Genomic DNA, 12522 nt, shown 5'->3' with positions numbered 1-12522 from the left:
ACTTTAAATTTGTTATTAGGGATCAATATAAATAATTATTTAGAAAAAGTTAGATTGTATTATCATTTTTTTAATTGAGAATAAACAATAAATATACAGGTATATGAAAAAAAAAAAGACAATTACTAAAATTAATCTAAGGCTTGTTTGGGTGAAAAAGGATCTTTTTTAAATTATGTTTTTTTAAAAGATCTTATAAAAAATTAAAAATAATTTTTATATTTAAATATCTTATGTAATAAAAATATTTTATTTATTAATTATGTTTGGATATAATCATATAAAAGTACTTATTTATTTATTTATTATATAAAAAATATTTTTTTTAAAGAAAAAAAATCTTTTAAAAAAATTATGTAAATTGTAGTTTTTTAAAAAAGATGTTTTTTTATTTTTCTAATACTTTTATTTTTACTATTAGAAATTTATTAAATACGCTAAAAAAATCTTTTTTATTAAAAAAATAATTTTTTGTCAACTTAATAGTACCCAAACAAACATTTAATAGATTATTATAATATATTAGACACTTAATTAAGAAAAAAGAGTTGCTCTATGAACATTAAAAGGTATGTTTTTGAAATATATGTTGAAAATTGTAGTATATCAATAGGATAAAGTGAACTCTAGTCTCTTATAATAAGAATATTTTATATTGACACTTAATTAAATACTATTAGGTAGATAAAATAGAAGATTAAAGTGGTTTAGCTTATTAGTTCCAACGAAAATTTCTGAAGGCAAATAGAAGTCAGTCACTTTTTGTTTTATGGTATCTCTTAATTTGATAGAATAAGGATTAAATCGTCACGGGTCTAAATTATGTTTAACGATTTATTATTTATTAATAAGTTATTGCATACACAAAATGAAATTCGAATTTTCGACACTTGTTTAAGCGAGTGAGCAAGCACCAATCAACCCAAATTGGTTAGTTTCACATTTTTTTTTTTGGTTTTTCACAGTATCCCGCAACTCGATAGGTCAAAGACTAATCCGTCGCAGATCTAAGCTCCATTTAAGGGTCTGCTGCTGGCCAATAGGTTGCTGTATGCACAAGGCATGATTCAAACCCCCGACACTTACTTAAGCGGATGAGTGAGTTGACCGCTCGACCAACCCAAGTTGGTTAATTTCACATATTTTTTTAATCTTGCTTTGCTACTTTTATTTTGGGCTTGATATGGATTTGAACAATGAAAATTGAATTTGATGTTGCCTAATAGATCAAAAGGAAAGCCCAACATTTATCACCTCACAAAATTGTGTTGGGTTGGGCTAACTGAAGAAGCCCTACTCTCTCACGTAAGTCATAATGATGACTGAAAAGTGAAAACTCAAAAAAGAAGACTTTAGCTCAGACCTAAAATAAACTGGCTTCATGTAAGGATAATTTTGGCTATGAGTTTTGTTAATAAGTGTCATAAAAACACTTGTTAATAATAAATATATAAAATAGAAGTAGTTCCAAAATTATATCTTTTCAATCAAATTTTTACTTTTGTATTTTCAATAAGAACCTTAGCAAAATCCATTGGATATTCACACAATTTTAAAATTAATTTATTATTTTTTATCTAGCATATGTTTTCTTTTTTAGAGACAAAATAGAAGTAATAATTATTTTATTTTTAAATTTTAAAATTATAATTTCATCTTCTCTGAGATTTATTATTAAGAGAAATATGATAAGGCAGGAAAAAAATGAATTATAAATTATGAAGAGAGAAAAGAACCAATAAAAATATTTATTATTAATAAAATAATAGATTCAAACTTTTAACATTTATTTAAACGAATAAATAAATTTACTACTAAATCAACTAAGATATTTAGAAAATTTGCCTCCTTGTTAATAAGAAATGACAACTTTGCAATAATGATGAAGACTACTATCACCATCATAATTGAATGTATGCCAAATGTCTAATAGTAATAGAGTTAGACAAAGTGAATTAAGTTATGACTCTTACAAACTGCCACAAAAACTGTTGATGATCCCTCAAAATGTATGGACAGTTGGACACAATACACACTATTTTTATTATTTTCCTTTTAATTTTATTCATTAATTAGGGTTGGATTTTGTGCTTGAAAACTCACTGAAACAGGGGCCAGTAGTTATCACTATGAATGTCTATACTCTTTGGTTAGTAGAATTGACAATTGCTACTTTTTGGACCACAATTCCATTTATGAAGATGAATCCATCAAATATCTATCTACCCCTTGAATATGACCCTTTCACATGTTAAGAATTTACATCCATATGTTGTTTGATTTTTTGCCATTTACATTTGGAGAAAAGGACAAATAGATTTTTGACCTTTTGTCCTGCGGACATTTTCATCTTTGATTATTGAAAAATACTTTTAAGTCATTGACTTTCACAAAATTTGGACGAATCAGTCCCTGACGGAGGCATTTGGACGGAGGGACTGATCCTTCCAAGTTTTGTGAAGGTCAGAGACTTAAAAGTATTTTTCAATGGTCAGGAACAAAAATATCTGCGGAACAAAAAGTCAGGGACCTATTTGTTCTTTTCTCTTTACATTTGTATATATTATGCCTTCATTAATTCCTAGTAAGTGTTATTTTCATGATAACTTTATAGTATATATAGTAATAAAGATTTTGTGAAGTGTGAGCAATAATCTGCTTAAACCAAATTTTAAATATGAAATAAGTATCTAAGGATTATAAATTTTTTATATATATAATGAACTTTTTTAATTTGTAACCTATCTATTATGAAATCACACATTCTAAAAATTTAAATTATGGTTATATTTTTAACATTCAAACTCTTAATATTTTGGGCATAGAATTCTGATACCAAATTATAAAATTATTCATTCCAAAAGTTTAAATTAATAAAAAAAGACAACATTAATAATTATATCTCTAACACTATCATAACTATATTTGAGTTTAATTATCTACACATATATTAGAAAATTAGTCATTCATATAAGAATATAGCATGCCTTTACATTCACATTTATAATTAAACTTGGAAGAAATTTTATAAATAATACAATTAATAAGTTAAATTTAAAGTTATAATTAAAATAAAAATAAAAGTACAAAATATAATAGTAGTTAATCTTTTCATATTTATGAAAAACAAATTTATTCTAATATTAAAAGTTAATTTTTTAAAATTTCATTATCTTAATAATAATTAATTACTTCAATTAAAAAATATATAAAACAAATATACAAATACTTAACAACTGATTTTTAACATACTATCAAGGTAGGGTAACATTATCTCTATTTTTTTTTTCCACCAAAAATAAATACGAAATCCTTAATTTACTAATTAAGTAACTAATTAATTAATTAATTATTAATTAATCCTAGAAACGTCTTATTAGAACTACAAACCCTTTTACCTAATGCAAGTTTTATCACAAATAGTAGAGTTGTCAAAAGATAAATTGATGGATTATTTACCCACGGAGGGGGGACCAATAATAATAATAAAAAGGTACACCAGCTAAAGACAAATTAGCATGATACTAGGGAAAAAAAAAATATTACACATATTATTCCCCCCTTTCTTATAAATAAAATAGACATTTTTGAATTAGTTGATTATTTTTCGAAATATTTAGAGAGAAAAGAGGGGGAAGAGAAGATATATTATGATGAGGTATGCATGGAAGTATAAGCAGACATGTTGACTAATGAGTTATAACTCAGATGACATAGTCTTTCCATACTCAATTAAGAGGTTGCGGGTTCGAGTCTCCTATCTTTAATTAAAAAAAAAAAAAAAGCAGACATGTTGGTAAGACAAGTTGAAATGTCACATTCGTTACCCTCACAACATGCCACCAAATTAAATAAAATTTGATGCAATTGAAATATCTGAGTTCTAACTACTGAAGCACCTGACCCTTTCATGTGCCTAGCTATTACTACTAAGCAAAGGGTAACTTTGGTTTCCATTTCCAAAGTGACACACTACTCTTTTAATAAAAAAAAATAAAAAAAAAATAAAAAGAGAAGAAGAAGAAGAAGAAGAAAATAACACATAATCATAAGGACAAATAAATTTTTTATTAAATTAAAATACAAGTCATTAGTTTTTGTAAACAGAAAATACATAGATTTTTCTAGTGATACTTTAAACCCAGTACGAAAGAATTTGCATGTCTGCTGTTTACAAAGGTCAAAAATCTATTTATAATTAAATTTGGTGAAGAATTTATGTTTTTAAGATAAAAGATTTTTTTTTAAATATCTTCAAATTTTGTAAGTCGTAAATTAATTTACCATAAATTTTAATTTTATTTAAGAATTTATTATTGATTAATAAATTAATATATATAAAAAATGACATTTAAATTTTTAATATTTATTTAAATAACTAAATAAATTGACTGCTCGATGAATCTAAATTGGTTTGACTCATTGCTATTCATGTAGGTAACATTATTCAATATTTGTGAAGAAAAAAAAAAAAAACTAAAAGTAAGAATGTCATTGTTAGAATGAAACCTAAGATACGATGATGGTTGTGATGGATGTCTAAACAAAATTGTGTGTCTAAAACCAGAAACGAAGGGACAAGGTGTGTTCACAAGTTAGAATATCTCTTTTAAGGTCTTTTTCATCATGTGTGTGTCTTATGTACACCACATTATTATTAAGACCAATATCTTTTAAACCAAAGTAGATATAGATATCATATGATAATAATGTTGGGAGTTTGATATCACATGTGTTACTCTCTATTGAGGAGGGGCATTCTAAAATAAAAAATATTTGGTAACAAATAAAATTAGCAAAAATTAATTAGAATTTATTTTATTTAATATTTATTAATTTTAATAATAATTAATAAATATTAAATAAAGTAAATTTTAATTATTTTTATATTTATACATATTTATTTACATATATAAGGGGGATAATTGTTTATATTATTTATACATATTTATTTACATATATTTTTAATTAAATAATTAGTTATTAGAATAATTAAATTTTTTTATAATAAAATTAAATTTATAATAAATAAATATTTATTTATTGTAGTATAATAAAATTTTTTATGAGATACCAAATATATATTTCAATACACAGTAGTGACTAATTAATAAATAAGTTTTTGTGTGTAAATAATATGAATTTTCTTGTATTTATTTTGCTATCCTTTAAAGCACATACACTTCCATTTTTTTGAATACTCTAAAACAACTCTAAAATTGCCTTCTCTTTTGTCAACTAGATAATATCTTACTATTTTGCTTTAAAAAATTGTGGTTGCTTATTTTTATCATAAGAATAACTCAAATTAAACTTGATATTAATTGTCAACTAGATTGGAGTTCCATTTAAGGGTCTGTTGCTGACCAATAAATTAAATTATTATGTATACGAGATGAAATTTGAACTTCCAACATTTATTTAAGCGGACGAATGAGTTAACTATTCGATCAAAATAAAAGTATCAAAAAAGGAAAATGTTACTTATTAGTTGACTAATTGCGTGCACGTATTATTAGATGTAAAAACATTTATGTTTTCTATTTAATCATTGAAAATTTTTGAAAAACATGATTTGTGATATGATATTAGAGTCTTTTACCACATAATATGTAAATTTTCAATATACATATGGATGATTAATGTATTGTTCATGTTTTAAGTTCCATATAAATTGTTAGGTTAAAAAAATGTATATATTAAAAACTATTAACCTAACTTCACTTCACAACCATTTTTTTTAAAAAAAAATTATTTCATAATATAGATAAATGCTAACGCGTTTCGAAAAAAAGTAAGAATTGTATCTATTTTTTTAAAATAATTAACTTGCTCTTAAAGGTTAAAAAATAAATAAATTATCGTAAATTTTAAACCATAAATCTAAACAATTGATATGAAATATAATAAATAAAAAACTAAGATTTGCTTAATTAACCAAAAAAAAATATACAGTGCTCCTTACTTAATATAAAAAATGATTAAGAATGAGGTCATAATCGTAAATTAAACTATTTGTTTTGCTTTATTGTGGTTCTTAACCAAAAGAAAAATAAAATAATATCAATGCTAGGAGCCATCAAGTGGCATATATGAAAATGAGTATAAATGTTTAATCAAGAAGAATTTGCATATTTTCTTGATGATTCTCTTTACAAAAGCAAAGAGTAAGAAGTGGCATAAATTCCAATATGGAAAAGATATATCTGTACGGAAAATTCCTATTATGGACAATCCAACAAGCCATGGACAATATAATAGTGTTAATATTTCATCTCTTCCCTTATAATATTAGCTTTTACATACCTTAATTAATTAGAAGGGGAAAAAAAATTACATATGCAAGTTGGTAATAAACAAAGTCAACATATGAAATCTTCTTGATCCACATTTAGCATAAGAGATTTTTTTTTTTACCAAAAATAGGAGACTCGAATCCGCAACCTCTTAATTGAGTATGGAGAGATTATACCATTTGAGATATAACTCATTAGCAGCATATATATAAGAGAATCTTATCATCTATTTTTTCGTTTAATTTCATCGTATTTTGTTTACAATATCACAAAATATTATTCGTACACTAAAATTAATTATTAATTTATTTGTGTATAAATATATATATAATTTTATTTATTTTTAATATATATTTATATTCTAACGTGTATTTTATACTGATAACTAATTTTAATAACTAATTTTAATGTACACTTAACATAATCGTTGACATATAACAAGAAATTTAGCATTAATGGTCTAAAACGCTTTCTTAATGTGATAAAGTTCCCTCTATTATTCGATTGTCAATTAAGAAGACACAAAGTTTAATAGAAAAAAAAAATTACTTGATGACCCTTAAATTTAACTGCTTATCTGAGAAGTATATATAATTATTGCATTAGGATCTTACACTACAGAGTACATCAATGATTAACACATAGTGAATAACAAAGGAGAACCCAAAACAACAAAATCACCATGATCAATGTTTAGAAACCACACTTATATATATATAGTATATTAATTGAAAAATTAAAATAATAAACCAAACTATACACAAATTTAAATTCTCCATGCAGCCTTGCTTTAGAAAAATCATATCTACTTGAAGACAACAATCATGTTTAATTTGAATTTTGGATTATAAATTTTTCATTCTAAATTAAGGTTTATACTTTAATAGAGTGCTCAACCTGAGTTTATCAAAAGAATTAATGTATCTACAAAAATTATGCTAGTCATAATCTCAAAATTGCTCTCTTTATATATATATATATTTCGTTTATTACTGTTTTTACTCGTTAAGATGATGGTAATATTAAGAAGACAAAAAAAATTGCTATTTTAAGATAATTTTTTATTATAGAATAAAGATCAGAAAATAATAAATATAAATTAGCTAGAGAAAATTGATATATATAAATCTCACCACTAGATAAATTCTGTACAATATTTAGCATCATGAACTTGAGCATTAGGACCAGAAACAATGCTAATAAAACCTTGTGATGATGAATTATCTCTTTTAGAACAACTTCTCCAAAACCCAGTGCCATAAAATGTTTCCCACATCTCCTTCTCAAGCTCCATAACCTCTTTGTCTATCATTTCCTCTTCCAACTTCTCATCTTTCAATTTCTTAGCTACATCCTCTTCGCCGGCGCCGCGGCCGAAAAATTTACCTCCAAATTCCTCGTCTAAGGCGTAGCTATAACAACGATTTGGAGGGTATAACCCTTCTTTCCTGGCTTGTCTCAGTCGACGGCGCTGCTTTCTTTTCTGCAGCGCCTGTCTACAGAGACCAGCCGGGACCTTGTAAATAGCAAGGAACACAACGTTGGCCAAACCAATGGGAAAACAACAACACACGGCGGTTGCACCGCCGATCACCTCTCCGATCTTTGTCCCGGCGGACTTCTTGGAACCGCCTTGATGGCCGCCATGGATGAGCTGCTGCTGCTGTCGCCGGTGCCGATGATTATTAAAGGATGTTTGCCGGAGAACAATCATATTGGACATAACAAAAGATAAATATGATTGTAACTAACTTGTAACTAACTTTAACTACCTTGTATAACCGTTATGTAACGGAAAACAAGGAGAGAGAAGCTTCTTTGGAAAAAGGAAATGATGGGGTTTTGGATTTTGGTACTTTTTTTTTTCTTCTTTCAATGCCTTCTTCAACCCTTTATATGATTTGATCGAATTTTGACACACCCAACAACAAAGATTGAAACTTTTTGCTGAATTGGAAAAATAAAAATAATGGGGTGTGAAAAATATTATAAATTTGGTTGAAGAAAATTGAAATCGATCTCTCTCTATGTTAGAGATCGATCATTGACCTAAGCTTCATCCATGGCTATGGAGCGAGAGAGGAGGAGAATTATTTAATTGTAGAGGGAGACAAAAGGTGTTTGTCTCTTTGAGGATTGGAAAAGAGGAAATGAATTTAGAAAAATTAATATTTGAGAAGTGTTTATATATAATTGAAAAAAAACATAACCACTAGTTTGATCGGTATTTAGGATCTTGATGAGGCAGCTAATAAGGAGTTAATTATCCTTTTTTAGAAAAAAAATTGATTTTTTATTTTTTTTTTAATCTCTTGACAGTTAAGGTAATTTCTATTATGGTGTTTCTTAGTTGAGTTTTTTTTTTTTTTTATATATACTAAAAATAAATCATCATATATAAATACTTATTTGTTGTTTATAAAAAGTTCTAATTGTATTAATGTAAGAAATTTGATTATTCAATAATAGTAGAGTTATTAATTATTTTGTATGAAACTAATTTTTTTTTGTTGGGTTTGTTTAATTATAAGTTATTAATTAGGTGTAATCTTGGATTAGGACATGGCCTTAAACCAAGCACACGTAATGGCAGCTAAGAGGGTTCTGTATTTAAGTTTCTAGATTGCAGATAGTGACGGATTTTTAGTGACGGATATTACAGAACACATATTTGGACTTTAGCCACACTACTTGACATTAGTTTTTTTGTTTTTTGTTTTTGTAGTTTAATTTAATTACAATTATATTCTTCTTTTAAACCTTACACAATAATTTTTTCAGTTTTATTTTAACGTGTATTACAATATTAATATTCAATAATATTTTTTTTCCAGTTTTACTATCAATATTTTTGGATTTTTTTTATTAGGCCTTGTGGTTAAATGACAAAAGATATTCCAATATCGATTCTTTACAAAATGATTAATTAAATAAAATACAATAATCAACTAAGTGTGACACACAGAAAAATCAACTTGGGCAGTTGGGTGTGAGGGTTTTTCAATTTATATTTTTATATTTGATATCCAATGTCGACAACTTGTGTAATCATCACTTTACACGCAGAGTACATTACTTTGCACAACTTCCATATTTGCACAAATTAAAACGCATGTGGTTGATAAGAAGTAACTAATAATTAAATTAAGTAATGGAGTTTTAAGTTTGAGAATAAGTGGTGTTCCATGTAGCCATGTAGGGCCTACTTGGAAGTTGGAACCCTTAAAGATGAGATCAAAGGTTACGTGTCCCTTAATTTAGTTTGGCTTTTCTCTTTTATTTGTTCCTATCCAATACCTCAAAGCTAGGACTGCCTTTTATTTATTTATTTATTATAAAAAAATAGTCATTAATCACTTCTTGCATATAAAAATATATATTTCATATTTTATATTATTATTATAAATAAATTTAATTAGTTATTTATAGAAATTTAATTATTCTAATTGTTGATTATTTAATAAAAAATATATAAATACATAAAAATTAATTTAATAATTGATTTTTAGTACATATAAATCTTTTTTTATTTATTTATAATCCTACAAAGTACATACACTTCAAATTTGAAGTTGTAATTGAGAAATATATGCATGGTTAGAAATTGTATTACATAAAAGTTGTTTTTAAGATTGTTTTATAAATTATGTCTAGATTTCTAGTTCATTATTAGTAGTGTAGAATTATTTATATAATTATATAAATATTTATGTTTATACATTACTATGTTCATAGAAATATATGATTTGATTATTTTAAAAATTTTACAAAATTTGAAATAGCAACGAAATACAACAATCTTTTTCTCAAATAATAATAATAATAATAATAATAATAATAATATATGAAATTCAATATTAGTATAAGATTCGTATAAGATATGATTGAGACATTTTTTGCTTAATTCTGTTTGAAACTTTTTTGCTACCTCTATATACGTATAAGATTCGTAAAAATACTTTCGAACTAAAGTATCAGTGCCGATTAATGAATTTTGCAATTGAAAATTATTCTTATTTGAGTTACGTAATTCATATATGTGCATAAGTTCAGTGGTGTCTAACTTTTCAATATTCTTCAAATAGTAGAATATTTGATAAGGCACCGCCCCAACGTTTTTTTTTTTTTTTTCTTTTTAAAGGCATTCCCAAATCCCAACTTTGGATATATATATATATATATTACGTTGGGTAACCGGAGATTATTGGGCTGGACTCGCTGGGTTAGCCCAATTGTCTGAGGAAGAAAGCCTTCGAGCGGGTTTGCGCTTTAAGGGCCTCCGTCCAACTTGTGAGTATGAACGAATGGGGGTGGTACCTGCAAAGACACTCCGATGCCTAAGTCAGCAAGGGTGTGAGCAGGTCTAGAGAGTATTAGGATTTAGAGATACTTGAGGGGTATCAGTGTACTTATAGTGGTGAACCAATAACCACCGTTGAAGTAGTTCCCCCTTTTAAGGTGGATAACCGTCCTTTTATCTTAGGGAAGTTGGAATATGGCTCCTGGAAGTGGGTTGAGAGATTTTAGGAGCAGTTACCCATTTGAATGAGTGTTTATCTGCCAGCTAATCGTCGTTTCCGACTTCTTTAGAGCAAGTCGTAGCAAGAACCGACTTCGTAGGATGAAGGTCGGTGTAGGGTGAGGCTCAATCCTTTGGATTGGGCCTTTCGTTTACACCTGGGCCTTAGCGTTGGGTTAGGGTATGAACAGTGCCCCTACTCGAGCCCAATTTCTTTTCAAGACTTGGGTTCGAGTATTCTACTCGGGGTCGTAGCCGACTTGTGAGGGAACCGACGTGATTATTCGAAACCGACGTGACTTTTGATTTTCACAGTCGCGTCTAATCAAATGTCGTGTCTGTTAGAGGTTAGTGTAGGGATTAATTACCTTGGTAACGGTGCACTCATTAATGACCGCTTTTTGTTTTTACCATTATGCCCCTAACGTGTCTATAAATACTTTCCCTCTCTTTCATTGTTTCGTTTCTGCAATTTTTCAAATTTCCTTCTCATCTGTTCGTGGGGAATTTTTCATTTGAAGGCTTTCATCTTCCTCTACCTTTTTCTCAGGTAAAGGTTAGTTTTTTCTCCTCTTCTCTTTTATGCAGTATTTCTGTTTGCATGCTTTTACTTTTTTGGAGAAAGGAGTTGGTTTGTAGGTTTCTGTTTGATTCCATGTCCCCTTAGAGACCCTGTTCTTGATCTTTTATTTTCTTTTTCCTTTGTAGGTTTTCGTCAACCTTTAGGAAACAATGTCTTCTGTAGAAACCCTTGCTCAATGGGTGGATGTTACCGTTCTGGGGGAGGAGCCTATGGTTGATACCGATTTTATCACCAACCTCCGCACTCATCATAGACTTTGTACCTCTGATGAGGATGAGCTGAAGTATGAGTTGGTTATCCCGGGTCCTGAAGACCGGGTTTGTTTCGGGAGGGCTTCTGAGGCAGCCCCTCATTTCTTCTATATGTATGAGAGTATGATCACCCGCCTGGGCGTTTTCCTCCATTTTTCTGATTTTGAGATCGCTGTTCTACGTCACTGCCGTGTTGCTCCTACCCAGCTTCACCTCAATTCCTGGGGTTTTCTGAAAATTTACCAGTTCATTAGCCATGCTTTAAACTTTCCGACTTCTTTGAGGATTTTCTTTTTCCTTTTCCACATGACCAAGCCCTTTAGTAGGCAAAATAACAAGCAACAGTGGGTGTCTTTCCGAGCTATTCAAGGTCGGAGAGTCTTCACCCTTTTTGATGAATCTTTTCACGACTTCAAAAATTATTTTTTCAAAGTTCAAGCTGTAGAGGGTCACCACCCCTTTTTCCTGGATGAGAGTTCTTCTCCTCGCTTTCCTTTGTACTGGTTAGAGGCCTCCCCCTGTGAGAAATATAGTTTGGATGACCTGGATAAAGTGGAGGCAGCCATTGTGGGGTTCCTCCGAGAAGTGTGGGGGAGGGCCCCTTATCTGGATACCAAAAAGTTTCTTCAGGGGGCTCCGACCTTTGTCCAGACACGATTAGGTAGCTTTTGGTTTGTTTATATTTTTCGACTTCGTTTCTTCCGACTTGTTTTGCTGACTTTGGCTATCAATTATTTTTTACAGAGATGGCGAAGAAGAATTCCAGGGAGTCGTTCCAGAGAGTTCAGGAGGCCAAGGCGATGTCTCGTGCTAGGACTAGCGGCGCCAGGGTAACTAGCTCCTCTCTTCCTCCTCCTCCTTCTTCCCAAAATT

The 12522-nt window shown here is 28.6% G+C and overlaps 1 protein-coding gene across 1 annotated transcript; it reads right to left on the bottom strand.

The window, feature by feature from the left end:
* Nucleotides 1-7336: 7336 nt before the first annotated feature.
* LOC112728710 (uncharacterized) lies at nucleotides 7337-9118 on the bottom strand. The gene has a single exon (XM_025778970.3). It carries the CDS (start codon nucleotides 8017-8019, stop codon nucleotides 7432-7434), a length of 588 nt encoding a protein of 195 aa, XP_025634755.1. The 5' UTR covers nucleotides 8020-9118; the 3' UTR covers nucleotides 7337-7431.
* Between the last annotated feature and the right edge of the window lie 3404 nt (nucleotides 9119-12522).

Source organism: Arachis hypogaea, chromosome 12, assembly GCF_003086295.3.
Source record: "Arachis hypogaea cultivar Tifrunner chromosome 12, arahy.Tifrunner.gnm2.J5K5, whole genome shotgun sequence".
NCBI classification, from domain to species: domain Eukaryota; kingdom Viridiplantae; phylum Streptophyta; class Magnoliopsida; order Fabales; family Fabaceae; genus Arachis; species Arachis hypogaea.
This window is presented reverse-complemented; position numbering and strand designations above follow the sequence as displayed.

What these genes read in the sequence shown, in the direction of transcription:
- LOC112728710 (XM_025778970.3), bottom strand. Translation starts at nt 8,019, where the DNA reads ATGTCCAATATGATTGTTCTCCGGCAAACATCCTTTAATAATCATCGG.